This window comes from Zonotrichia leucophrys, chromosome 18 (genome assembly GCF_028769735.1).
Source record: "Zonotrichia leucophrys gambelii isolate GWCS_2022_RI chromosome 18, RI_Zleu_2.0, whole genome shotgun sequence".
Lineage (NCBI taxonomy): Eukaryota > Metazoa > Chordata > Aves > Passeriformes > Passerellidae > Zonotrichia > Zonotrichia leucophrys.
The window spans coordinates 6,335,845-6,362,444 of NC_088187.1; the positions used below are offsets into that span (position 1 = coordinate 6,335,845).

At 48.0% G+C, this 26,600-nt stretch overlaps 1 protein-coding gene across 3 annotated transcripts in view; it reads right to left on the minus strand.

Annotated features, from left to right (window-relative positions):
• Positions 1-2,450: 2,450 nt before the first annotated feature.
• SHISA6 (shisa family member 6) overlaps positions 2,451-26,600 on the minus strand; it is a 149,543-nt gene continuing 125,393 nt past the window's right edge. The window contains exons 5-8 of one of the 3 annotated variants that reach the window (XR_010442335.1): positions 25,896-25,958; positions 14,598-14,750; positions 3,181-9,213; positions 2,451-3,121 (exon numbers count right to left, since the gene is read on the minus strand). Coding sequence is in view for 2 of the 3 variants with exons in the window: in XM_064728782.1 (XP_064584852.1) it covers positions 8,663-9,213; positions 14,598-14,750; positions 25,896-25,958 (767 nt within the window). In the remaining variant the exon portion in view is untranslated. Of the gene's footprint in view, positions 9,214-14,597; positions 14,751-25,895; positions 25,959-26,600 lie in introns of all 3 variants that reach the window. The other 2 variants (XM_064728782.1, XM_064728783.1) reach the window with 2 other exon arrangements.

Consider the following 26,600-nt stretch of genomic DNA (forward strand, 5'->3'; position numbering starts at 1 on the left):
AGCTAATCCTTATCTTGGGAAACATTCCTGGTTTTTTTTTGCTGGGGGAAGAGTGGCAGAGCTGCTGGGAGGATGTGACTGATGGAGGGGCCACTCTCATGTCAGCAGCACATCTGGGGCCTCCCAGCGGTTTTCCTGCATTTTGTCTTTCCAGGAATGGGCACAGTCCTGTCTTTTTCCATGTGTGAGCAACCCGAGCCTTCCCAGGTACAGGAATTGCTGCTTTGCTGCTGGAATGGCACTGCTGTGACAAGGGGACACCAGGCCCCTGCTGTAGAAGTGACAATGGACAAAAATCCAGTTTAATTGTTCCCTAGGTGCCTCCCATCATTCCCATCCTTCCAGATTAGTGTCCATCAGCTGCTCCTGTTCTCTGCTGCCCCTGGGCCCCAAGTGAGGCTCTTGCAGGGTGACAGGACCTACCCAGCCTGTCCCCCTGCTCAGACCTGCCCAGCCTGTCCCTCTGCTCAGACCTGCCCTGTGCCCCATTCCCAGGGAGGGATCACAGAATTAACCAGGCTGGAAAAGACCTTTGAGGTCATCAAGTCCAACCTCTGACCAAACACCTTCTCATCAACAGAACCATGGCTCTGGCTCAGCCTGGGTCATTCCACCACAGCACCCAGGGCACTGGTGCAGGCCAGGGGCTCCTCCTGTGCTGGCACAGCCATCAGTGTCCCTCTGGTCACTTGGGATGTCCTACCCTCACCAGGGGTGGTGCCAGGCTGCCAAGGCCACAACAGCACCTGGGACCACCACCAGAGAGGCTGAGGAGGTCACCAGTGAGGCCAGGAAAGGTGAATTGAGTGAGCCAAACACTGAGCTCTGCACCCGAGTGCTGCCATAATTAACACAGGGGTTGGGAGCAGTGGGATTTGCTGTCTTTTGAGGTAGGAATCCATCCCAGCTTCATCTCTGTCGCCACTTGCTCTCAACACCACAAATCCTGACGTTCTCCTCAATAACTTTTATGGCAAGTGGAGAAATTAGCTAATTCCCTGTTGCTCCATCCCCACTTATTAGTGCTACACAGAACTGGGCAATTATGAATAGAACTGCCAGGCAAAACGAAACTTCTGCCTGAAAAATGCATTTTAATTAACTCTGCTGGGTCCACGTGCTCCTTGGGAAGTGCTGATTGTGCCTGACTGGCTGAGCTGTGCTTTCACAGGACACCACAAGCCTGGCCAAAGGGCTACAAAAGGACCTTGCCTTCCCTCTGGACCCACCCTGGAAGATGAGGGTGGGGTGCTGCTCCTCAAAGCTGGTTTGATCTACTAAAGTTTGACCTACTAAAGTTTGATCTACTTAAATTTGGTCTACTAAAGCTGAGCAGCAAAGTAACGGAAAGATACAGAGTTATTGAATCACAGACTGGACTGGGTTGGAGGTGACATGAAGGATTATCCAGTGCCAGCCCTGACATCTTCTGCCATCCCAGGGTGCTCCCAGCCCCAATGTCCAGAATTCTTTGGGTTGGAAGAGATCTTAAAGATCATCCTTTTCCACCCCCTGTTTTCCACCTCCCACTGTCCCAGGTGCTCCCAGCCCTGTCCAACCTGGCCTTGGGCACTGTCAGGGATCCAGGGGCAGCGTCAGCTGCTCTGGGCACCCTGTGCCAGGGCCTGCCCATCCTCACAGGGAGGAATTCCTTCCCAAAATCCATCTAAACCCAGTCTCTCTGTGTGAAACCATTTCCTGTGCCCTGTCACTCCATCCCTTGTAAAGAGTCTCTCACCACTTTCCCTGTTGGCTCCACTCAGGCAGCCCCAGCCAGCTCATCCTGAAACTTTTATCTTTTCCAGGCTGGGCAATCCCAATGTGTCAAAAACTGAAAAAAGAGCTTGGGGCTTGGTGATTGAGTGGTAGAGAGGTGACAACCTCTGCCCCACACAAGGCAGCAATGGGAATGATCCCTGGCACACCAGCAATGTGAAATATGAAATTATACATTTCCTTCACAAAGGTAAATGTTTTTTCCTTCAAGGATAAAACCCTCACCACATTTCCCAGCTGGACAGAGTAGTGAGGAAGCCCAGGTTCAGAGCTGGTAGAAATAAAAATTCAGTTTGACCCCTCTGGGGTGGCAATGGGGGCTTGCTCAGCCAGACCCACCCTGAGATCCTTGGAGCTTTCACATCCTGCAAGGGTAATGGGGAAAATCCTGTGTGTGCTCCACTGCCAAGGGCAAAGCAAAGCCCCTGTGGGAGCTTCACCACCGTGGGACATTCCACAGGTTCCAACTTTGCCATTCAGGGCTTTCTAGATGGAGAAAATGTCATGGTTTATGGAGGCAAACTTAAGGAACGGCAAGTTTAAAATAAAATCTTCCAGGCTTGTGAGACAAAATTGTCTCACAGCAAATGGCAATGTCTCTCTGCTCCCCCTGCTTTTTCCTGGCAAGATGATGAAATTCAGTAAATAAATACATAAAAATAATGAGTCTTCCAGACCTTGCAGCATTCATTTTAATAGATGCTATTTAACTACACACAGAATCACAGGTATCTACCTTTCAAACGCTGGTTACAAAGATTGGGAAGGCTGCCAAGAAAATGGCTTTTATTTCCCCCCAATAGATATCAAAAAGAAACAATTTATATGTTGAAATTGCCTTTATTTTTTAATCCATAAATAGTTGTTACTGACAAAAGTGGAAAAATCCTTAAGACTCTAAATTTTACTAAACTGATAATATTTTTGTTTACAGTACATACAGAATGTGCTTTTACAGGTAAGTATAACAACAAGAATAATACAGAGAAAAACAGTCAAATACTGCTCATCTTGAAGCTTGTTTAATGGTTAACCAAGAGTCTGTGCAAAGTTACAGATACAAATGTACTTCCTCTTCAGTACTACTGTATAATAAACATGGAATCCATAAACTGGGCTAAAGCACAAAAATATCCACTTAACCCCTCTTAGGAAATATTGTCCCCCGAACTAAAAATGTTACAGTAAGAAGTGTCGTTCTCAGAGCCAAGAAATTCTTGCTACAAAAATGTCTCAGGGGTTTGCGGGCGGCGGAGCAGAGGGTGAAGGGAGAGGCTCCTCCTGGCAACAGGGTGGGATGGAGAGATCCAGGGGTGGGATGGAGACCTCCAGGGATGGGAGAGACCTCCTGGTGTAGGAGAGACCTTCAGAAGTGGGATGGAGAGCTCCAGGGATGGGAGAGACCTCCTGGAATGGGGAGAGACTTCCAGGGAAAGAAAGAGACCTTCTGGGGTGGGATGGAGACCTCCCAGGATGGGAGAGACCTCCTGGGATGAGGAGAGACATCCTGGGATGGGGAGAGATTTCCAGGGATGGGGAAAGACTTTCCAGGATGGGGAGAGACCTCCCGGGGTGGGGAGAGACCTCCAGGGATGGGAGAGACCCCCCAGGATGGGGAGAGACCTCTGGGGATGGGAAAGATCTCCTGGAATGGGGAGAAACCTCCTGGGGTGGGGAGAAACCTCCCAGAGTGGGATGGAGACCTCCAGGGATGGGGAGACACTTTCAGGGATAGGGAGAGACCTCCCAGGATGGGAGAGACCTCCAGGGACAGAGAGACCTCCAGGGAGGGAGACCTCTTTGGATGGAGACCTCCTGGCAATGGAGAGAGATCTCCTGGGATGGAGACCTTCAGGGATGGAGATTTGGCCTGGAGAGAGACCTCCTGGCATGGAGATTCCTGGGATGGAGAAAGACCTCCCAGGATGGAGAGAGACCTTCTAGGATGGAGACCTGCAAGGATGGAGATCTCCTGGGATGGAGAGAGATCTCCTGGCATGGCGACCTCTCAGGATGGAGACCTCCTGGCATGGAGGCCTCCCGGACATGGTGTGGCCATGGTGGAGAGCCAGGGTGTGGGAGCAGAGATCTCTCTCAGATTAACACCGACACACTCAGACAGCTCCGTCCAGCTCTCCCCTGGCCTTGGGTGAAGCACATTTGGCTTGTCCCAGCTGGGATTTGGGCTCAGGAGGGCACCTCTCACCATGGAGAGCTGGGAATGATCCCTGCTCCCACCTGCCTGTGGACACACAGCACAGGAGTGGCTGTTCCCCAAGGAGCAGCCCCAACATGGGCTTATTGCTAACAACACTCACTACAAAATATTTAAGCCCCTTTCTCACACCTTTCCCTTCTTTCACTCAGCTGAAACACACTGAATACCAAATCTGTTTGTGCCAAAGGTGTTTCAGCAGAGCCCCTCCTTCCAGGTTAAGCAGTAAATCTGAAACTAAACTAAGACAAGCTATTTCTCCGTGAGCTGAACATGGCAAATTGATCACAAATAGAACACACATCTCAAACACAATTAAAGTTATCCTGTTCCATGGAGATTTTGTTTGTGGTGGTGGAAGAAGATGAGGATGTCTTCCCAGCTACCAGGAGCTACATAAACCTGATGCCAAGCTCCTGCAGATTCCTGGTGGGAATGCTTCTGACAGAACAGAAATGTGCATGTGGGAAGCTCAGGTTCCTGGGAGCAGCTTTGCAGCCAGCCAGGTTCAGCAGACAGAAATTAAATCCAGGCCAGGGAAGGAGGGCTTACTCCCGGACAACTGTCTCTGTTTCTTCCCACCCACCCCCATCCCCAAGTAACAGATCATCATTTATAAAAGGAACATTAAAACGTTGAAAAATATTTCTTTTTTTTTTTTTCCTTAAAACACGATTCAGTGGCATTAGAAGGCTTTTTATGACAAAGTTTCTGTTCCGTGTGGTGCTGTGTGTGGTTCATTAAAAATAGTTTTCCACATTTCAAAGTATGATTCAACACAGTTTGGAAGCTTCAGTTGGTACAGGGTCAGTCAGAACGTGTTGATTGCATTTTACAGTATGTATGTATATATATATATATATATGTATTTGTATTTATATACACACACACAGAGAATTGTATAAAACCCAGTGCAGCCATCCAGGACATGTTGCTGCTCAGGGAATGCAAATAATTATCAGCTTGTAGGAAATACTATAAATTTTCTACATCCCCCTTCCCCAGTCCCTGCACATGCACTCTGGGAACTGGACACTCCCCAGGTGTTTGCTTGCACCTGTGGGTGGAGAAAATACAGATCAATTCTTCAGAGTATATGAGATTAATCAAGGCAGGTTATATCTCACTGTACAGAGGAATGTGGCTGCTTCCTGCTTTTCTCCTGAGTGCAGGGTGTTGTGGTGACTCAGACACGAGGAGAAGGAAGCAGGAGGGTCCCAGGGCAGGGAGCAGCATCCCTTGGAGCTGCAGCCTGCCAGGACCCTGCCCAGAGGAGAGCAGTGGGAACCTGGGCATTCCCAGCCCAGCACTCTCCTCCTGGGCAGAGAGGATGTGGCACATCACACACCACGCGTCAGGACAATGACAAACAAGAGTAACAAAAACACTTTGCTGCTCTACAGTTTCTGTTGTGAGAGGGTCTCAGAGCACTTCACAGACCTTGTGGTCTGAGCCCTCCATTGGACTGGAAATTCCCATTATCATCACATGGGAATGAAGTGCTGGGGACCAGGCCGTGGGTGATGACACTCGGTCCCAGACCAAGTGTTCTTTCAGTGACAAATTCTCAGAGGGAGGAATAAGGGAGAAAAATGACCTAAGGACACCTGTGTGTGCTGAAATGCCACTGCCCCATCCACCAGCACACAGCACACAGAGTGAGCTGTGGGAACACATGGTGGTATCCAGGGCACAAGGAAATTTGCTGAAAATTTTCTGTGGTGGTGGCAGAGTCCCTGAAGAGATTTGGCCTAAAAAGGCTCCCTGTGGGACACATCTGCTTGAAGCAGTTGAGGGGGTGGAAAAAAGACAAGGAAATGAGGCTGAGATTTCTCTGGAGGATTCTTGCCCAGGTAAGACACAAAAAAGCAGAGTGGCTGTGATATTTGTTCGCCACAACAGGAGAAGACACAGAGGTCAAATGGCCCAGCTCAGCATCAGCACGGGCTGCTTGAATGAAAAATTTCCAAATTTGCATCTGGTCCAGCAACTTCTTAGCTCACAAATGGAACATTTAGATGAGGACTAGAGCTTGAGACAGATAGCTATGGACATGGAGAGAGAGGAGTGTTCACCTACCCATAGCCTCCCACGTCACCTCTGCTCCAGCTCTGCCACCACAGCTCCTGGAGACTCTACAGTGCACTCTGCTCTCCCACAGTGTTCAGATCTCCCTGGCTTTGCCTGGGCCAAGGGAAAGTGGAAGAGCCCCAGAACCTCATCAGGGGCTGCCTCCCCATCAGCCGTGAGAGCTTCTCTTCTCTTCACACGAGTCCCACCCTCTGGCCTGCGGGAAGGTCAGCAGGGCAAGTTTTCACAGGGATTGTCTTCTGGGAGGAGAAATCCAGGGGTTGAGCCGAGGAGCTTGGAGGTAGTCAGGGGAGAGTAGTGTCCATCAAAGGAGGGGGCAGGAGGTGAGCTGTGAACCTGTTCTCTCCCATCCCTCCCATGCCATGGACTGCCACCCTGATCCACAGACAGTTCTAGTCGTTACCCAGAGTGATTTTGCCCAAGGCTGCAGGATCTGACCCTGGACACTATTATTTATTTATTTAATTTATTCCCTCCCAGCTCAGTTTCCGTCAAATAAAGCCCCAGTAACCTCTGACTGATGGAGTCCTTCTCAGCACAGTCTCCATCAGATGGGGCAGGATAAAGCTCTGGAAATAGGACCAGCTCCAGGACAGCCTGGGAAGGAGAAAGGCCACCTGGACACCCCACTGAGGTCCGCCTGTGTGTCCCACTGGGGTAAGGACATGCTCCTCCTGCCTGCCCTGCACCAGACAGTGCTGGTGCTTCACCAGAGCCTCCACAGGAGACTCACGCCCTAAATCATTGTTTGCTACAGGACTTGGCACAGTTGGGCTGGGAATGTCATTAAGGCCAGGAGGTGGGAGGTATTTGAGGGGAGGGAGGAGGGCAGAGCAAGGTTTAGGATGCCTAATGAAGAGTTGTTTAGGAAAAGAGTCGGTGTGGGGACGTGGGACATGAAGAGAAGTGCAAGGGATGTGCTCACAGCGTGAAGTCAGACATCACCTCACCCGAGGAAGGAGCGTGCCTGCCCTGACCCATGGGGTGTGTGTGCATGTGCTGGGGCCTCGAGGGCACGCTGGGGACAGTGTCCAGCACCCACAGCTCCAGCACCAGCTCTGGCTGGCCTTCAAACCCTCTGAGACCCTTTCCTGGCTGCAGAAGTGTGTTCTGGTGGGAGTCGGTTCTACAGAGTTTGGTAGGAACACAAATCAAAGGGGGGGAAAGAAAATGAAAAGAAAAATCAAACCCAAATCTAACAAAAAAATAAAGCAAAGCCCAATCTGTCTGGAAAGCCAAAGGTAAAACCCTCTCAAATTCTGGACCCACGAGTCTATGTTTTAAAGATTTTACAAATATACAGTATCTAATTAGCATTATATCAGATATACAACATGCCCATTAATTATAGTTATGCTGGATATATAATTTATATGCATGAAATGTAACTGTCTTCATGGTTAGGATTGGGACTCAGTGGAATTGGAATTTGGAAGGTTTTCTTGGGAGGCCATTGCAGGGAGAGAGAACCACGGAAAATTACCGACCTGCTTTTCGGTAAACAGACACCCTCAGCCTTGTGCCTCTGCTAAGGGCTGGAAAAAGATTTGCTACATATGGATTCTAGGCTGTGAATGGGAGGAGAAAATGCTCAGAAACAGGGGAACTGGGCCATGGAAAATGCTATAGGGAAAAGGAACTTGCGGGGAGAATCCAGGCTCGGTGAGAGGCGCGGCAGCCTCGGTGGGGTCGGGACCTGCCCCAGCACAGGTCAGCAGTGTGGAGCTGAACGGGTTCTGCTGCTTCAGGTTCAGCAGTGGCGAGAAGCTGGAGGAAGAGAAACCCTCTTCCTCCTTCCTATTTACATGTTGGAGACACCAAGATACTAGAATGAGTGGAGAAAAGGGTCTAACAAGCGTTTCAGCATATTTGTGCTTATTGAACACGTCAACCCCACTACTTCCTACACTGAGAGAGCAGGCGATTTGTAGGCACTAGTATGTTTTTTTATCTTATGAGTATATTTAGTATAAACTAAAACTTTATTTCTCAGCCAGGCTATTCTTGTCCCTAGATCTGCCAGTCCCGAAGGAAAGTCTGCCCTTGAATTTGCTCCAAGGGTGACAGAGAACAGATGTGTGGTTGCTGATGGGTGTGGAGCAGCCTGGGGCTGGCCCCAGCAGCCAGGACTTCCCTACTTGCTACATAAAGGCCAAACATGAGGACCAAGAACGAGGCCCCTTCCTGCCAGGATTGGGGGGGGGGGGGCTGCATTTCCTCCTCCCTGTCTCAGGCTGCTTCTCCTTGGAGCAACTGAAAAGTCCTGAATTCATGGAAACTATGGGGTAATGCAGGTGAGCCCTTGGAAGGAGCCATCGATTACTATGGCTTTCTTTGACAGAAACTGATGCACACCAGGAAATTCCCTCTGTCATCCCTCACTAGTGTCTGACTGCCGCTTCAGTTCTTCCTGTGTCACTGATGGAAGGGTGGCTTTAAAAACAACGTGGGTGGGACTGCCAGAGAAGTCTTTGCAGACACTGAGTTAGTAGAGGTTATCTTGGCCTATAAGGCCACTGCAGAACGGGGTGCTGTGGCCACCCCAGTCTTTAAGGAGTATCTACAATGCACTGGGTCGTGTCAAACAGTCACCTCGGTTTTGCTGGCGGTGCGGTAGTGGTGGTGGTGCCCGGGGATGTAATGCAGCTGCTCCACCGTGTTGTGCCGGCGCGAGGCGAACGCTTGGCGCTTGGCCGAGGTCGGGTTCATACCCAAGGTGTTGTACAAGTTATTTGAGGCACTGGGATGGGAGTGCAGTTTTGACATCCTGTAGCGATCCAAGACCGGTGTTGACACAAAGACATCCGTGTGTGACAGCGCCCTGGACATGGACTGCTCGGGGTAGGCCGAGCGCTCCGGGGACAGCAGCGGGTCCTGGGAGTGCAGGCGCTCTGCCGACAGCAGCTGCTCGTCCGACAGGATCCGCTCGTAGGACATGCTGAACTCCTCGGGCATGATCCTCTCCGGGGACAGCACCCTGTCCTGGGACATGGCCCTGATGGGGCGGCGCGGCCTGTCCCGCTGGTTGCCCTGCTGGGACATTTTGATGACGTTGATGGGCAGCGTGCCCCGGGCCGCCAGGTCGGGCAGGTGTCTCCTCCTCATGTAGTACTCGTCAGCCTCTTTGTCAGCTGTGGGGAGGGAAATGAGAGGTTAAAAATGGCAGAGTGCTGGCCCAGGCCCTGCAGCTGCTCCTGGTGACTCCTGAGGGAACATCTGCCACAGGCACGGACAGCCCTGTGCGGGTGGTGTCACTGAGGGCTTGTGGCACACAGAGGAGTGTGAAATGTGTGGGGAGAGTGCAATTCCCTGGGCAGTGCACCCCACACTCCTCCATGTGGAAGCCAGGCCATGGTACTACACAATTCACATGAGTTATGGAGAAATTCCCAAATGTCACCTTCTCAAATTGTCACATTCTTCGCATCTCACCCTGGGAAAGAACAGGGCAGGTGACACAAGCAGACATCAAAACAAAGATCCCCATTTGAGAACATGCCCATGTCACCTCTGGCCTTAGATGAGGCTATTCCCTGGAGCCCATGAGTGACTTCATCACATTTTAATTACCTTGTTTAAATATTTGTAAATGTGGTCACAAACCAGGTTTGCTGGTCTCTGAGACACTGAATCACCTGCCTAAAGTTTCGTTTCCCATTTTTATAATCGACCTTGATTGATATGAGAGAATTTATTCCATGGAATATTTCTTGCTCTGTTTGCTGCTGCTGTATCTTAAACAATCTCTCTGCTGCTCTGAAATGCAGCACACACCCCCCACTCTCCCACTTTCCTTTTTTTGGCTTTGAGAAGAATGCTGTGGGCTCAGATAGGATGTTGGCTACTGCAGCTGTATCGTGATAGATCACTGGGATCCTACAACCATCAGTCTGTGGGTTTTATTTACCACATTGCCTGGGAGTTAATTGGCTGCTGGTCCCATGAGGCAGAGCTCATGTGGTGGGTGCTGACAACATTCCAGAGCTCTGCTCACAAAACACCAGCTCAGCCAAAGCCTGCACCACTCCAGAGCTCTGCTCACAAAACACCAGTCCAGCCAAACCCTGCACCACCCTGTGCTGGACCATATCCCTCACTTATTTCCTCATCCCCTGTCCCACACCTTCCCTTCCCTTCCCTGCTGCCAGGCCCCTGTGCAGAGCCCAGATCCCTGAGGAGGTGGGCTTGGTTCCCTCACACCCAGGAGTAGGAGCTGAGAACATCTGTGCCACCAGTGCTGCTGCCAAGCCCTTCCTCCCAGCCCACACAGCCCCAAGGCGTGAGGTCACCCCCAGATCCCCTGTGCTGCCTTCCTGTCTGTGGGATCTGCTCTCCAGAGCTCACACTGCAGCAATGGATCTTTATTTTTCACCACCCAACAGCCCTCAGAAGGATGTCTCACTGCAAATGTCAGGCAGCAGCTCTCCTGGCCTCGAGCTCTCCTGTCTTTAAAATCACCTTCTAGGAAGCCTGAGGAGGTGGGGGAATTCCATATGGCCCCAGGAGCTGGAAGCATTTTTATTCTGTGTTTTGGGGCTGGTTGGAAATGCCAGGCTGGGTGTGCAGAGGCAATGCTGAGGCTGCTGCAGAGTGGGAATGAGGCAATTAGCACCCTGGCACTTGGCCTCTGCTCTGGATGAGAGGAGTTCCACAGGATTTGCCCATGTGACTCTAAATAGATGTAATTAAAGCACAGAACATCCCAAATGGAGATGTGCTTGGATGCTCACACCTGGCTCTGGTAATTGCCAGCAGGAGCTAAACCAGCTTATGTGAGGTTTACAGCTCTGAGGCTGCTGGAGAGGTGGCACAATCAGCTGGAAGGGCTTTGAAGGTGTTCCTTGGACTGAAAATGCAGCATGGGCTACACTTTAAAATGTTTTATCCATTAGGAGCATTAAAAAATCCCTTTTCCTTCCCTCTCCCACCCAGTGACCCTTGTACAGCTGCCATAGCTGAACCTTTCAAGGAGCTGATTTAATTTCAAAGATGTTTCCAAGCTCCCTCAGGCCTCCGGTGATGCTGAGGAGGAGGAGGAACATTTCCAGGTGTGGAAAAGCTGCTCATCTCCATCTCAGAGGAGTCAGAGGAGGAGGAACAGCCGTGTGTCACACCCAACAAGCTGCTCCAGGCAGCAGCAGACAGGCATTTTCCAGGCTGCTGGCTCTGAGAGGGGCGTCAGCCTGAGCCAGGGATGGGGAACAGAGCCTGGCAGAAATGCTGTTGGATTAGGTTCTTTTTTGACTTAGAGATGGGGTAACTGAGAGAAATTTTAAAAACTTTTATTTTATTTTTAGTCTCATGTGAAGGGTGAGACAATACAAATTTTATAATTCACCCTATCACAATTAGAAGTTAAATATTTCTTAATTACAATACATTATAAGCCTTTCTTGGCCCACCATACTATACTGTAATTTTAATGTAAATGCCTTAAAGCCAATCACCTAAAATTGCCCCTCGTGGGTCCTACTTCAATGCATCTTTCACAGTTCTATTTCTTTGAAGTACCCAATCTTATTTGCAAGGCCACCCTTTGAAACTTGCTTCTAGCTCCATTTCTACAAATGAATTTTTACAAATTAATTTCCCATGTTATGTGCAGCACCACACACATGCCTCGTGCCAAGGGAGAGCACTGGAACCTCAGAATTCTGCACCCAGGGACAGCAAGAAACAAACCCTGGGAGAGCAGAACTCCAGGGGCTTTCCAGGGCTGGGAAATGTGGAGGGTCGGTGGCACAGCTGGTAAAAACCAAAGTTTCTCTGGGAAACGAAATCTTGGAACCATAAAATGGTTTGGGGGAAGGAATCCTAAAGATGATCCAGTTGAAACCCCTGCCATGGGTGGGGACATGTTCCAGGCTGATTGATGCCAACCTTTGAAACTTGCTTCTAGCTCCATTTCTACAAATGAATTTCTAAAAATTCATTTCCCATGTTATGTGCAGTCCCACACAAGGGAGAGCTCAGCACAGCCCTGGAACCTCAGAATTCTGCACCCAGGAACAGCAGAAGAGCAAACCCAGCTGTAGGCATGGGAGAGCAGAGCTCCAGGGGTGGGAAATGTGGAGGGCTGGGTGCACAGCTGGCCAAAATCAAAGTTTCTCTAGGAAATGAAATCTTGGAACCATAAAATGGTTTGGGGGAAGGAATCCTAAAGATGATCCAGCTGAAACCCATTCCAGGCTGATTGATGCCATCCTCATGCCACCAGCAGGGACACATCACACCCTGGCACAGCTGGCACTGATCACCCTGCCCTTGTCCTGTCATTGATGCTCATTGGAGAAGGGACATTGACAATTTTATCCAAAATAAAACTCCAGTCCAGTGTGCTTCTCCATCAAGGATGTACTTAAAAATTATTAAAAAAAAATAAAAACAAATAAAAAAAGAATGTCTTAAGAGGATTCCAAAAAAGCAGAAATTGTGAGCAGAGAAAAAGGAATCACTCGTGAATTGCTTGTCAGGATTTTTTTCTTTTTTTTAATCGTACTTCTGGATCTTTCCTTGTGTTTTTCAGACATTTGGAACTGGAATTACTAGAAGTTATGCTTTCTGCAAACTTCCTGGGCTTTTTTAATTGGTTTTGTTGGGATTTTTCTGCCCTTTCTTTCTTGCTTTGGCAGTTTCTAGAACATTACTCAGAGCTGGTCTTGGTCTCACCACACTTCAGAATGTTTGAGTGCTTCAACTGCCTTGGCCTCAGGCTAAGCTGTTTTGCCCTCAAACAGTTTTTTGGCAGATTTTTTGTGGGTTTTTTTTCTCATTTGGAGGGAGATCCCCAAATAAATGCTCTTACACATTCCACCTCAATTCCAGATGCCTCTGCAGACAGGCAGAGCAGAGCTTCTCTGGCACTGGAATTACAGAAATGAGGTTTACAGAAATTCATTTGTGGTGCTCTGGGAAGGGAACGTGGAGCAGAGCAGCCAAATTCAGTTTTTCTTCCTTCTTATATAGCATGGTGAGAAGAGATGCACGTGTGTGTGCATGTGAGGCCATCACAATAATCCCTCTCGTTTTTTAAAGGTAATTTTCCCCAGCTTTCTTCCTCTGCAGCTCCAGCAGGTTTCCTCTCTGGGCTTGTCTCTCCTTGTTTTAATTGGCTTTAACATTTCCAAGCTGCCCAGTCACTCGTGATGATTCTCCAGCCAGCACCAAGTGGTTTAATATGCCTGAAAACAGGAGCTGCCTCCCTCCCTGACCTTTCTCACTTTGCTAAGAAGAGCAATTCCCTGGAGCCCTGGGCAGGATGGAATTAATCTGGCTGCTCTTGCTCAGCCCCATCCTCACACCCTCCCCTGGCTGCTCATTCCCAGGGCACAGGGGGTGCCAGACCCTCAGAGACCCCCAAAACCCCCCAGGGACCCCCCAAATGGGGTTCTGTTCTCTTTGCCCTGAAGGAAGGGCAAGGGAGATAAAAAATCCTGGTCTTTCACCATCTGTCTCTGCTAATTGGAGAAAAAAAGTAATTTTTCCATGCCTGGCAAGCCAGACAAACAAGTGTTTGAAATATTTGAAATACAGATTTAAAATATATCTATATATAGATATATTTTTTAAAATCTATATTTCAAATTTATATATATATATCTATATTTCAATCTATATTAAATATATATAAATCTATATTTCAAGTTTTTATATATAAATTTGAAATATAGATTTATATATATTTCAAATATATATAGGTTTATATATATTTATATATAAAAAATTGAAATATATATATTTTATATATATATATATTTCAAATTTATATATATAAATATGAATAAATATATATTTATATATATTAAATATACATTTCAATCTATATTAAATATATATAAATCTATATTTCAAATTTTTATTTATATATAAATTTGTTATATAAATTAAAAAATATCTAATGCTTTGTTTTTTGCTCAAATAGAAGTATTTGTTAATTATCTCTTCAGTTACTTTTATATTTTATTTTTTCTAACTGTGACAGGAAGTCCATTGGGAAGAAACAATTTTAAATTTAAAAAATGAATGCCAAATAAGTAATTTTCGAACTCCAGCTTTTAGACATCACACTTTTTTGTGTTTCCTTCATGCAGAATAAGAACATTATCTTGCTGGCACTTTGCAAGGGAGGCTGGGGAGTTGGAGCCTCTTTTCCCTTGGCTCTGGAGTAGAGCAGCTGCAGGAAAGTGATTCAGAGATTCTGGAGGTGCTGGGTGTGCTCAGTGCCAGTGGGAGCAGGGAGGGCTGGGCACTGCCAGGGCTGAAACTCCCTGGATGCTCAGGAACAGAGTGGGGCAGTGGGGTTGGATCTGCCAGGTGCTGGGCAGGAGGCTGGGCTGGCACACAGCAAAAACCACAGGTACCCTCCCAGAAGTGAAATTACCTCCACACCCATCCCTGCTGGGGAGTGCCAGCCAAAGGAATCCCCACTGGAGATGCCAACCCAGGAGTGCCCAGCTGAGGGAAGGGGTTATTCCTTACAAACAGAACCGGGGCAAGCAAAGGAGCTGACACTTACTGAGTCTCTTGAGAGATGAGTATTTACTGGGGTTGGTCTTGACAGCAGACTCGTAGGAGGGCGGGAGGTGGGAGAGGTTCTGGAAGGAGCGGGAGAAGGACAGGTCGTAGGGCTCGGTGGCTGAAGTCAGGATGTTGTTCATTCGTGGCTTGTCTGCAAAAAAAAAAAAAAAAAACAGAGAAAGGCAGGTCTGGAGTGTGCCCCGAGGGGATGGAGAGAGGCTGGCTGTACCCACAGGCTCCAACAGGGAGCAGAGCTGGAGCTGAGCCTCAGCCACAGGGCATGATTCACACTGGCACCAGCAGATCCAGGAGAAACGGATCCTGTGCTGCTGCTTCCTGTCACACACAGCAGTGATGGGGACAGCAAAGTGCTGCCTCACATCTCCTGGGGCTGCCCAGAGGGATGGGCTGAGCTGGCACCCACCCTGGGTATGCAGGGCTGTGCCAGGCAGCATCACTCACCTTCACCTCCCCAGTATGCCCTCCCCATCCTCGGGGACACAGAACCAGTCTGGGGGCTCCTAAACTGGGGCATCATGAGCCAGATCTTTAACTCGTTAACCAGCATCACTCACCTTCACCACTCTGTGTGCCCTCCCCATCCCCAGGGACACAGAACCAGTCTGGGGGTTCCTTAACTGGGGCTGAGGATGGTCCAGCTGCCCTCTCTGTGTGCCAGAGTCCTCAGGGATGCTCTGAGCCTGGAGGCTCTGGGGCTCTGTGGAGACTCACACCTCCTTGCACTCAGGGCTGGGAGCTGGGCACCTCTGGGGGCACTCAGAGGGCAGGACAAGGTGTTGGGGATGTTTCTGAGGAATGAAATACCCATTCCTGAGGGGTGCAGGATGCCATTCTACTCATGTCCATTTTGTTGGTCACTGAGGTTTCCAGGCAGGGTCCCAGTGCCCTCTGTCACACTTTCTCATGCTGAGGGCACTGAGCCCAGATGCTGAAATTGAAGTCCAGACTATCTGCAGGGGTTTGAAACCTTGTTCCTTCACTACAAGCTGGAAAATGATCTTTAATCAGCCCAGCCAAGGCACAGGGACCTGTAGAACTGCAGTTACAACCCCCAGATGTTCAGATATTAAAATGGGCAGAGAGGAAAGGATTTAACAAGGCAGGAACTTGAATTTTTGGAAGCAGAGCCAGAACAGAGCAGTGGGCTCTGTCAGACCCCACAGCAGTGATGGAATCAGCAGCTGAGGCAAAAGGTGTTCACTTCAGGTATGGTCTGCAAATGAAATCAGAAGGGTGAATTCTCTGCAGGAGCAGCAGAATGCCCAAGCTTGGGTTCACACATTCCTCTTGTACATCCCTAAAGTGTCCCCATGAAGAGCAATGCATGATCAGGGTGCAGTCACCTGCCCCAAGCCCTCTTGCCTCCTCTGCACCAGGGGCTGGTTGGGATAAAAGCTCAGATTCTGCCCAAAGGTAACAGATCAGCAGGGAATTACCACCTGGAAAACTGCTGGCTTTGTGCAGTGCCCAAACACTTGCTAACTTCTCCCATTTCCAGGAAAAAAAACTCAAAATAAAATCCACCCAGGCAGAGTGCAGACATTTCACAGACATTTTTCTAGACCTGACTCATACATAAGTGAATCTATTTCCTGCAAGAAACATCTGTGAGAGCGAGGCCAGTCCTGCCCTGCTGCCTCTCTGCCGTGTGCAGCCCTGCTTGTTGGACAGCAGAACCTTTTCCTCCTCCCTGAATTTTTCATTCCAGCGTGTCCTCGATGCCCCTGCAGCCTGGAAACGAACCCAGCAGTTCATCTGAGTGTCTGCTCAGGGATCCAGAGCTGCTGCCACAACTTTTCTCCCACTGGGGCTTCCCCTGGATGTTCCAAACCTCCTGTCAGCCACCCTCAGCACTGCACAGTGTCACAGACAGGCTGAGGCAGTCCTGTAATTACTGAATTACTCTCACAGTAATTCTGTAAGAAAGAAAGTAATTCAGTGGTGAAAAATTCCTCCTCCCAATGCAATAACCATAAATCTCATAAATCTCCTCTCCCCTTTCTCCTGCTCCTCTCTGCTCTCCTGGAAGGGGGTTCTGGTGTGGCAGGAAGGGCACAGACCTGAGGGATCTGGAGTGGCTCCTCTTAGAGACCAGCATTTCCTTGCTGATGATTTCCATCTATTTTATTTGTGGGGTGCCCTGATGAAGGAAGGAATGTTGCATCTGACTCCATGTTCTCAGAAGGTTAATTCATTATTTTATTATTCTATATTATATTAAAGAATGCTATACTAAACTATACTAAAGAATACAGAAAGGATACTTACAGAAGGATAAGAAGATATTAATGAAAACTCATGATTCTCTCCAACACAGCTGGGCCCTGATTGGCCAATAAGTCAAAAATATTCACATGAAACCAATCAAGCAATCCCCTGTTGGTAAAAAAATCTCCAAGCACATTCCACATGAGCACAACACGGGAGAAGCAAATGAGATAATTATTGTTTTCAATATTCAATTTTTAAATTTTTCTCTGAGGCTTCTCAGCTTCCCAGGAGCGAAATCCTGGGAGAAGGGATTTTTACAGAAAATATGAATGTGACATCCATCCATGTCTAACAGCCTGCCTGCAGGATCAGGGAGCGTGTGGCATTCATCAGGGGGCTGGAAACAATTGATTTGATGTTATCCAGCAAACAGAGGCTGGATCAGCACTGAAACCATGTCCCCACTCCTCCTCCTGCTCGTGTGGCAAGGACCCCAGGCTGAGATCTCTTTGCAAATTGCTCAGGCAGAACGTGGAGCTAATCTCCATTTCCATGGGGGTTTGGGCATGCTGCAGTGAGCCCAGGCACAGGCACGGAGCTGTGCTGGGTGCCAGAGCTCAGCATTAATTGACTGCTTGCATGAGGTGTGTGAAATTAAGTGCCACACATTTATCTGATGGGCTGCTGCAGGATCACTTCATCTTCTCGCTGACTTTCCCATCCAGGCACTCAGGAGCAGGCTGGAATGATTCTGGCAAATGAGAAGTCACCTTGAAATCCACTGCCCATCACTCAGCCAAACAAGGGATAAACTGAAATGACCAAAGCTAATTTCAGATGTCTTTTGCATAATGTAGCTTGAGGGGGAGATCAGAGAACTGAGGTGCTCCAGTAAGGAGAAATATCTCGTGCAATTTATATTCTGAGGCCAGTTCAGCACCAGTTTCTCAGCAGGTTTTCAATCCCGCAATAAATTTGTCTCTGGTCTCTCTCCTCTTTGTTTGTTGTGCTTGTGGGCTCCTATGGAAGCTGCAGGTCAGAATCAATAATGAGGATGCAAATCAAAGCTCTGCCATTCCCTGCAGGGCAGCTGAGGCTGTGCACTGTGCTCCCCAGCATCCCCATCACCCCAGCTGGAGATTACACTGGAAAACGAGCTCTGTGCATGGCTACTGGTTTTACCTTTAAAGTCAGGATTGGTACTCATTCTCCTCAGCATCTCTGTGCCATTTGGTGCCCATTTTCTGGCACACCACCCCTCCTGGCCCAGGAGCTGGCAGAGGAGCAGGCAGGAGGTGAAGCTCACCCTTCATTCTTCCTGTATATAAAAAGGTCAATCTGAACAACACAGTGATTCTTCCTATGCCTCCTTCTGCCCTTACATTCTGCAAGAATTACCATTTTGTTTTTGTAGTCAAGCTCCCAAAACCTCACTGCACTGAGGATTTCTTTGTGCCTTATGGACATAATAGTTGAATCAGAAAGTGTATTTTTTAAAATGTGTTTGGTAATCTTTTTTATATAGTGATTTCAGGAGCAACAAACAGAACACAGGAACCTCCCCCAGCCTGGGGACAGCCCCAGCTTGGTGCAGCCAGTGCAGGGCTGTACAATTCTGCTGTACAATTCTGCACAAGGCTATACAATTCTGATGTACAATTCTGCAGGAATTTCGGCATTTCCTCGCCCTGCAGGCAGCCCTGGTTGCACAGGGATGCACAGCCCAGCCCAGAGCTCCCCAGGCTGCTCCACGCTGGCACAAGGAGCTCAGGAAGAGAGCAGGGAGCTCTGGGGAGCTTTGGATTCTCCTCCTGCAGCCCCACCAGTCCAGGTGGGTGCATTTCCCCTGCTCACACCTTGCACTGGGCAGGGGAAGGGGCTGCCTGCGCTCCTACCACACCTGATGATGCTTTAGGATTTCAGCTTTTATATTCTTCAAATCCTCTAGTGCATTAGTGCATAACTGTGAACTCCATATAAAGTGTAGTTAACTGCCTTCACATCTTGGTCAGACAGAACAATCCCTCTGGGCCTGAGATCCAAGGACACACCACAGCCTCACACCTAGAAAATTATAAACAAAAGTGAATTGTGGGGAGAAAACTGGGGAATATAACTTCATTAGCTGAAGCTGTATTTGGACAATTAATTCCTGATATGCAAATAGACCAAAATTACATAAAACTCATGACCATCACCCATCCTGGGTGCAGCTTCTGTGAGGCTTTGGCTGCCCAAGGTGTGTGTCTATGCAAGGCCTTTATTAAACACCTGCTTTATCCTCTTGATCTTGCCCAGCCTCTGCTCTAGGCAGCCACCCCAATGTAGTCCAAACAGGACAATGGCTTTGGTGGCAGCACCTGCGTGTCACCTGCAGCCCTGCTGGGCCTGGGGGTGGCACTGGAGGTGGATTCACACAAATTCACTTGCTCTGCTCACTCCTGTGCTCTGTCACCTACCAGGGAAGCACAGCCCCTCTGGGCTGAGGCATAGCTCATTTCTCTGCCAGTGCTTTGCAACCTCTCTACAAGCTCAGGGCTCAGAGAAGTTCCAAGATTTCCAGATTTCTTGTCACATCTTGCTCTGCCCCTCTTGTTGGAACACACTTTCAAAGTATGTTTACATGAGGCACAAAACCTTTCATGTTCAAGGACGGGAGCAGATGATACCAAAATTTAAAAAAAAAAATGTGAGTTGATGGCAAAGTTTTGAACAAAGCTCAAGTGGCAAAAGGGATGTGCTGCAGATTTGCATTTGAGTCTGCACATATGTTGTGCGAATTCTGCAAGACATTCCAACAGATGCCTTTTAAAACATTCACCCAGGGAAAGCAAACAATGTCACCTAGGAAAGGCTGCTCCAAGCCAGCCTTCTGCTGCTCAGCTGCAGCTCAGCAGAGCCCCAGCCCTGTGTCAGAGCCCTCCCTGCTGCCCCAGCCCTGCTCCTGCTCAGCCCTTTGAAGGCTCAGACGCACAGGCTCCAACTCTGACGCAAGTTCTCTCAAAGAGCCCCAAATCTGGTGGCACTGCTGACGTTCTGGAGCCTTCTGTGCCAGGGCTCAGGGCTGCCAGGCCATGCTGGAGTGACACGCTGTCAGGGCAGGCGAATAAACTGATGTGTGCAGAGTCAGAATGTATGAGCTGCGTCCTCAGTGTTTGTGTTTTCACACTCCTGTTTGCTCGTGTTACAAACGCTGTTATTAATAGTGCTTTGCATTTCTCATGACTAATCTCCAGGAGGGTTCTACATTTCCAGGTCAGATCCTCTGTGGTGGAAATCAGAGCTCTCCAGCGAGTAGCTGCCCTCATTTAGGAGAGCTGGAGGATTTCAAACAGAGGCAGTGTTAAACCCTGTGTCTGTCAGGATGGCTCCAGCACTGGGCCTGGTTGAGAACTGAGCAGCAGCCTGAGGAGTGTGAAAAATGCATGCATTTTATGATTTTTTTTTTGCAAATATTCAAATGAATATTATATGTGTTGTGTTAGAAGGTAATGCTGTATTAATTCTCTTAAGCAGTGTGTTAAATACAGTTTTAGGTTATAACATAATGTTAAAATAGAAACTATGCTATGTAGGATACTTCTCTTTAAAGAAAGGACTTGCAGCAAGATAGCAGCCACAGGACACCTGAATCTTTCAGAGAAAGAGAATTTATTGCCCCATTATCAGAAGAAACAAACTTCTTCCTGCCTCAAAGGTGATGTTAGGATTTAGAGGAAGAAGTTGACACTGACCAGACAGAATCCTGTGTTTCTGAATGGAATTTATGCATCATGTATGAGGTGCATGAATATGCTACAGGCTGTTGGTTTTAAGGGTTAATCCTCTATTAATGTGTTTCCTTTTTCAGGCTTGTGCTGCCCAGAAAAAGGTACCCAGATGTCTGTAACTCTTTGTCTCTATTGTCTCATATTGTCCTAATTCAAATTGTCCAAATTATTATTACTCTAATTGTATTACTATTTTAATAACCATTTTATTACTATTAAACTTTTAAAATTTTAAAAACAAGTGATTGGCGTTTTTCACGAGGAGGAGGGTGCAGAGGAAAGGGGTGCAGCACACAGTGACACTGGGTGTGACAGTGACACCCCTGAGTGCCGTCACCCAGGGGGATCAGCATGGAAAAACCCCTGAGCACACAGAGCTTCACTGAGCACTGCACCCCACAGCTGGGCTGAGAGGAGAAACGCTGGAATTGAAATGAAAGGGAGAGATGAAAACTACACAGAGCAGTCAGAGCAAGGGATCTGCTCACCCTGGAGTGTGCTGACCTTGCAGGGGTGCAGATAAAATTGCTGGCTCTGGCACCAGGGCTGTGCAGAGCTGGGGCTGGGACTCCTTCCTGAAGGGTTTGAGACACTGAAAACTGGTACCCAGCTCTGCAAGGGCCAGGGAGAGGGAGTTTGGAATGGCTGGAATGGTTTGGTTTGGTTTGGTTTGGTTTGGCTTGGAAACAAAAAGGAAAGGAAAGGATCACAAAGTCCCCTCAATTCCGCCCCTGCCATGGCAGGGACACCTCCCACTGTCCCAGGCTGCCCCAAGCCCTGCCCAGCCTGGCCTTGGAACTGCCAGGGATTCCAGAATTAAAGCCAGGATTTGATCTGAGACCTTGGAAAAGGCTCCCAAACTCAGGTGACAGAAGGGAGAATGTGGATTTGGAGTTTAAAGCAGAGACACGTTAAGCTAAGTAAAGGAAAGTTTAGACTTTCAGAGCTTAGATATAGAAAAAAAAATATTCCAGAGGTAAACAAGGAGTTTAGAATGCAGCACTGTGGGTTTGTGTGCCATAACAAGATTGGCTAAGAAAGCTTACACTGCAGCATGAGTCCATAAGACAAAATATTTAAAGATTGGGTCAAAACCATAAATATCCTTGTTAGCAGTGTTTTATTGGTCAATAAATCCTTCAAAAGGTCTTGTAACTAAGAGTCTTGAGACCTTCTGAGCCAAGCTGTGAGGATGTGAGCCAAACTCACCCTTCCTGCCTATGCAGAAGATAAGAAAATAAACCTCATCATTGAAACCACCTCAGAGGTCCCATCTCAAATTCCTTCCAAAATTCCCCCCAGGTGAATTATGACACCTCCCACTGCCATTCCAGCCCTGCCCAGGGTCAGAACACCCAGGTCTGCCTGTTCTCTGGGTTTTATGCTGCACATCTGATAAGCTTCTCCTTTCCCCCCATATATTTCTGCTGGGGATAAAGCTAATTTAAACAGTCCTTAATTGTTATGATTTTGTAAACAGTGTCTTAAACACAATAGACACAAAACTCTCAGCAAATTGCTGGAGGAGATGTGACAGAATGGGGAATCATTTTCATATCTTCTGGGATTGCCCCAAATTGAAGCTTCTGGTCTGATGTTAGAAAATTGATGCAAAGATTTTTTCAGCAATATATCCCCCAAAGCCCTATTAGTGTGTGGGAAGGAAGATGCCCTGGATTTCTGAAATGAAGAAAAGAGAAAGAAGGTGGAAAAGAAAAGGATGGAAAAGAAAGAAACGAGAGAAGAGGGAAAAAAGAGGGAATAAAGGGAAGGAAAGATTCCAGGAAGGAAGGAAGGGAAAACCACACTCCTACATGAGTCCATATAGAGGAAACTGCTAAAAGCCCACACAAGTATAGCTATAAAACAAAATTTGCCTCCCTCAGAGCAATCCCAGGCACCATCCATGGAAAAACACTTGGCCAAATTAAAACCTTGAAGTAATTGGCTGCTCATGGTGCTTTACCAAGTATTTTTTGAGATGATTGTCAAATGCAATTAACTGACATAAAAGTCGTGATATGAACTTCCTTCTAACCATATTATTTGGAAATGTGCTTGGTATTTATAAAGATGTTAAAAAAATGTTTATTAGGTGCTCTTTAGGTTAGGATAATTATATATGCACTAAATATAATGAGATGAAACTTCAGTAGCAGTAAAAAATAAAGCAATAATCTGCACAGAAACTGAGCCCAGGCAGTCAATGTATTTCTGTTATAGCTGATGCTCAGTTCTCTTTTGTGCCCCCAGCTCAGTTTTTTCCTTCATATTTTAATGTTTTTATGGGGAAATCATTTTATGTGCTTATTTTGTGTGAAGGCTGAATATCTAAGCAAGATAAATTAATGTATCAAAAGATTTAGCTGCATTTCATATGTAAAACTTGGTTGTGCTTAGAGCCTAATACTTGCTCCCTCCCACTCACATTTTACATACAAATCACTACATTTCCTAAAACTGCTGTACAGTTCTTCATTTGCAGCTCAAATCTGCAGCTGAGGTAGAAATAAAGTCTGGAGTTAAGGAAATCCACATGAAAATTTAGTTTTCAGTGGAATTGAGGTCTAAATGCTGTCACTGAGAGCAGAATTTCAGCTGATGTTTCTAAAGGGCTGTAGGAGCCTCTGGAATGGGACATTTGGTGTCCTGTGGGGGGAATTTGGGGCAGGAATAATCCAGCAGCAGGGATTTCTGGCAGGTGTGGGATGGTGAGAGCCACTGTGGTTAATTCAGAGCCCTCAAGCACAGCAGAACTGAAATTCTGGGATTGCAGCCCTTGGGCTGGGAGAGTCTGGAACTGAGGAGCCCCAGGATGGGATGGGACGGACACTAAAGCTGATACAGTGCCAGAAAGAAGGAGGAAGAGAAGGATGGAAAAGAAAGAAAAGAGAAAAATGAGAAGAAAGGGAGGAAGGAAGGAAGGGAAGGAAGGAAGAAGGAAGGAAGGGAAGGAAGGAAGGAAGGAAGGAAGGAAGGAGAAGGAAGGAAGGAAGGAAGGAAGGAAGGAAGGAAGGAAGGAAGGAAGGAAGGAAGGAAGGAAGGAGGAAGGAAGGAAGGAAGAAGGAAGGAAGGAAGGAAGGAAGGAAGGAAGGAAGGAAGGAAGGAAGGAAGGAAGGAAGGAAGGAAGAAGGAAGGAAGGGAAGGAAGGAAGGAAGGAAGGAAGGAAGGAAGGAAGGAAGGAAGGAAGGAAGGAAGGAAGGAAGGAAGGAAGGAAGGAAGGAAGGAAGGAAGGAAGGAAGGAAGGAAGGAAGGAAGGAAGGAAGGAAGAGGAAGGAAGGAAGGAAGGAAGGAAGGAAGGAAGGAAGGAAGGAAGGAAGGAAGGAAGGAAGGAAGGAAGGAAGGAAGGAAGGAAGGAAGGAAGGAAGGAAGGAAGGAAGGAAGGAAGGAAGGAAGGAAGGAAGGAAGGAAGGAAGGAAGGAAGGATGGGCAGGGACACCTCCCAGGGTTTCCAAGCCCCATCCAAGCTGGCCTTGGGCACTTTCTGTGACTCAGCTGCCTGTGGTCACTTCTGATCCCGCTGGGAATTGTCCTCCCCAGGATATCACAATTCCCAGCACTCCTTCCAGCCCTCTGTGCCATCCTGCAAGCTCTTCTGATGTCTTACTTGAAAAGCTCAAATATATTTTCAGACTCTCCAGGCAATGGCTCAGCAGCAGCAGCAGCACACATGGATGGAAGGAACAAAAGCAGCCCTGGCCATCTGGATAACTCAGAGAGAGATGTACCTCTGAATCACACCCTCATTTGTAGTCAGCTCATCCCAGTCCCTCACAACAACCAAATTATTAAGGCACAGGAAGCACAAGGAATCCAAGACCATCAGTGGATGTGCCTTCAATTTTTTTTTTTGTTTCTTAAGAACATAAAAAAAGCAAAGCATCTGTTAGGAGCAGAGGGAAGTGGAATTGTTTTGTCACATTCCCTGGAGTGCTTGGACGCAGTGGGACCCTGGTGCTGCACTAAAGCTCCTGGGCAGGTCAAGGGCAGCTCAGAACCCAGCAGGGGCTGGATTTTAAGAATGACTACCAAGACCAAAGAGAAGACAGCACAATTTCAACCCTATTTCTCCATTTTCTTCTTTTCTTTTCCCCCTCAGGAAGGTAAAAAAGTAAACAGAATAAGCAGTCAGGAACATTGGAGGCTGTCAGTTCAGGCTCAATAAATACTGCTGTGGCACTGATGAGTTCAAAGCTGACACTCTTCCTCCTGGAGTGTTTGCGAGACAGAAAATGAAGTCCTAATAGCACAGGCTTACCACGGAAGCAATTTTTAGGCTGAAGAGATGCCTGCCTCCTCTGGGAAGGAGAAACCCCCAGGATTTTAGGGGATCTTTCCAAGGGCAATTGTTCTCCCACCCTCCTTAGCAGCAGGGAGATTTCTGTATGTGAGCACAACTTGTAATAAATCAGCTCCAGAACAGTCAGGACGAGGTTTCAGAATTCAAAACAAACACCAGGACAGAAAGAGTAACAAATACAGAGATTCAGAGCTGCCAGGAGTGACAGAGATGAGATTTACTGGGAGCTTAGAGCAGGAGGAATGGATCCCATTCCAAAGGCACAGGGGGCAGGGAGGGACACGGACAGGACTGAGACAAGGCAGCAGAAGAGGGAGGAGAGAAGAGGGGACCAATCTGAGGGACTGAGGGATCAGTCAGAGCTTGGTCTGGTGGCACAGACACTGTGGAACAGGGTTTGGGTGCCAGGGAATGCCCTGGGGCATCAATCAGAGCTTGGTCTGATGGCACAGGCACTGGGGAACAGGGTTTGGGTGACCTGGGGCTGGATGGGATCAATCAGAGCTTGGTCTGGTGGCACAGACACTGCAGAACAGGGTTTGGGTGCCAGGGACTGGATGGAGCCAGAGGATGCCATGGCTGGGCTGGCTCCAAGGGAAGGGGGACACAGCCCAGGCTCCTCTGCTGCTCAGGGAAACCCAAAGGAGGGGACAGAAGGGCTGGGGGACAGGGCTGAGCAGAGAGAGGCCATGAAGGAAGCAAAGAAACATCTCCAGGCTGGGTAAAAGGGGGAGGAAACCCAGTGGGAAACAAAGGGGAATCTTGGAATTAGACACAAGGCTGATCAGCACAGTTAGAAAAGACTGGGCCATATTTCCCTGTGCACACTACTGAAAATATGGGCCTGTGTTTAATGCCAATGGGAGCCACCAGCCATGCAGCATTGCCAGAGGAATATTGCCATTAACATTAAACACATTTGGTACCAGTAAATGTTACTGGCTGGCAGAGGAAAGTTACAACGTGTGTAATTTTGCTCTTTGCTTTCTCTTACCATGTGTAGGTGTCTGGTTGTCACTGTTTAGTATCAGGTGATTATAATTTTGTTCTTGGTCATCTGAAATTCACAGAAAAAAAAAATCCCTTTAAGAACCAGCTTAGCATTGCCACTGATCTGCAGATGATAATTACAGCTCACAGTATCACAGGAAATCTCAGCATGATTAAAGAAAGGAGAAGGAAATGCTTAAGAAAGCAGAAGATTCTGTTATGCAGTTCACTTAAAATTCCAGATGCAAGGAGAACACGATAATGGGAATCTGCTCCCCTTCTGCTGAGCCTGCAAATGAGGGTTCTGTGCAAAGGTGGGAATCATGTCCAGACAGGAGCACACCCAGCTGTACCACAGCCTGGGCTGCTCCTGGAGGCTGCTCCAGCTCCATCAGGGCTGTGGAGCTTTGGAGTGCTCAGGATGTGAACCCAAGCACCCAAACCCAGCCTGTCCCACTGTGAGCACAACCAGAGCACCAGGTCCTGTGTGGGCACAGAGAGGAGTCACAGGTGTGGCCTGCAGGGGTTCAAGAGCTGCACATGAGCTCTGCTCCCTCCCCAGGGAATGGGAATCGTGGGAGGGAGGGCAGGGGAACCATCCATGGCAGAGCATCCAGGGCAGCTCCCACCCCAGTTCCATCCACTGCTGGGACTGGGCTGGGAGAACACCTCTATCTCCTTCCCTGCAATGAAATCATCAGATAAGGGA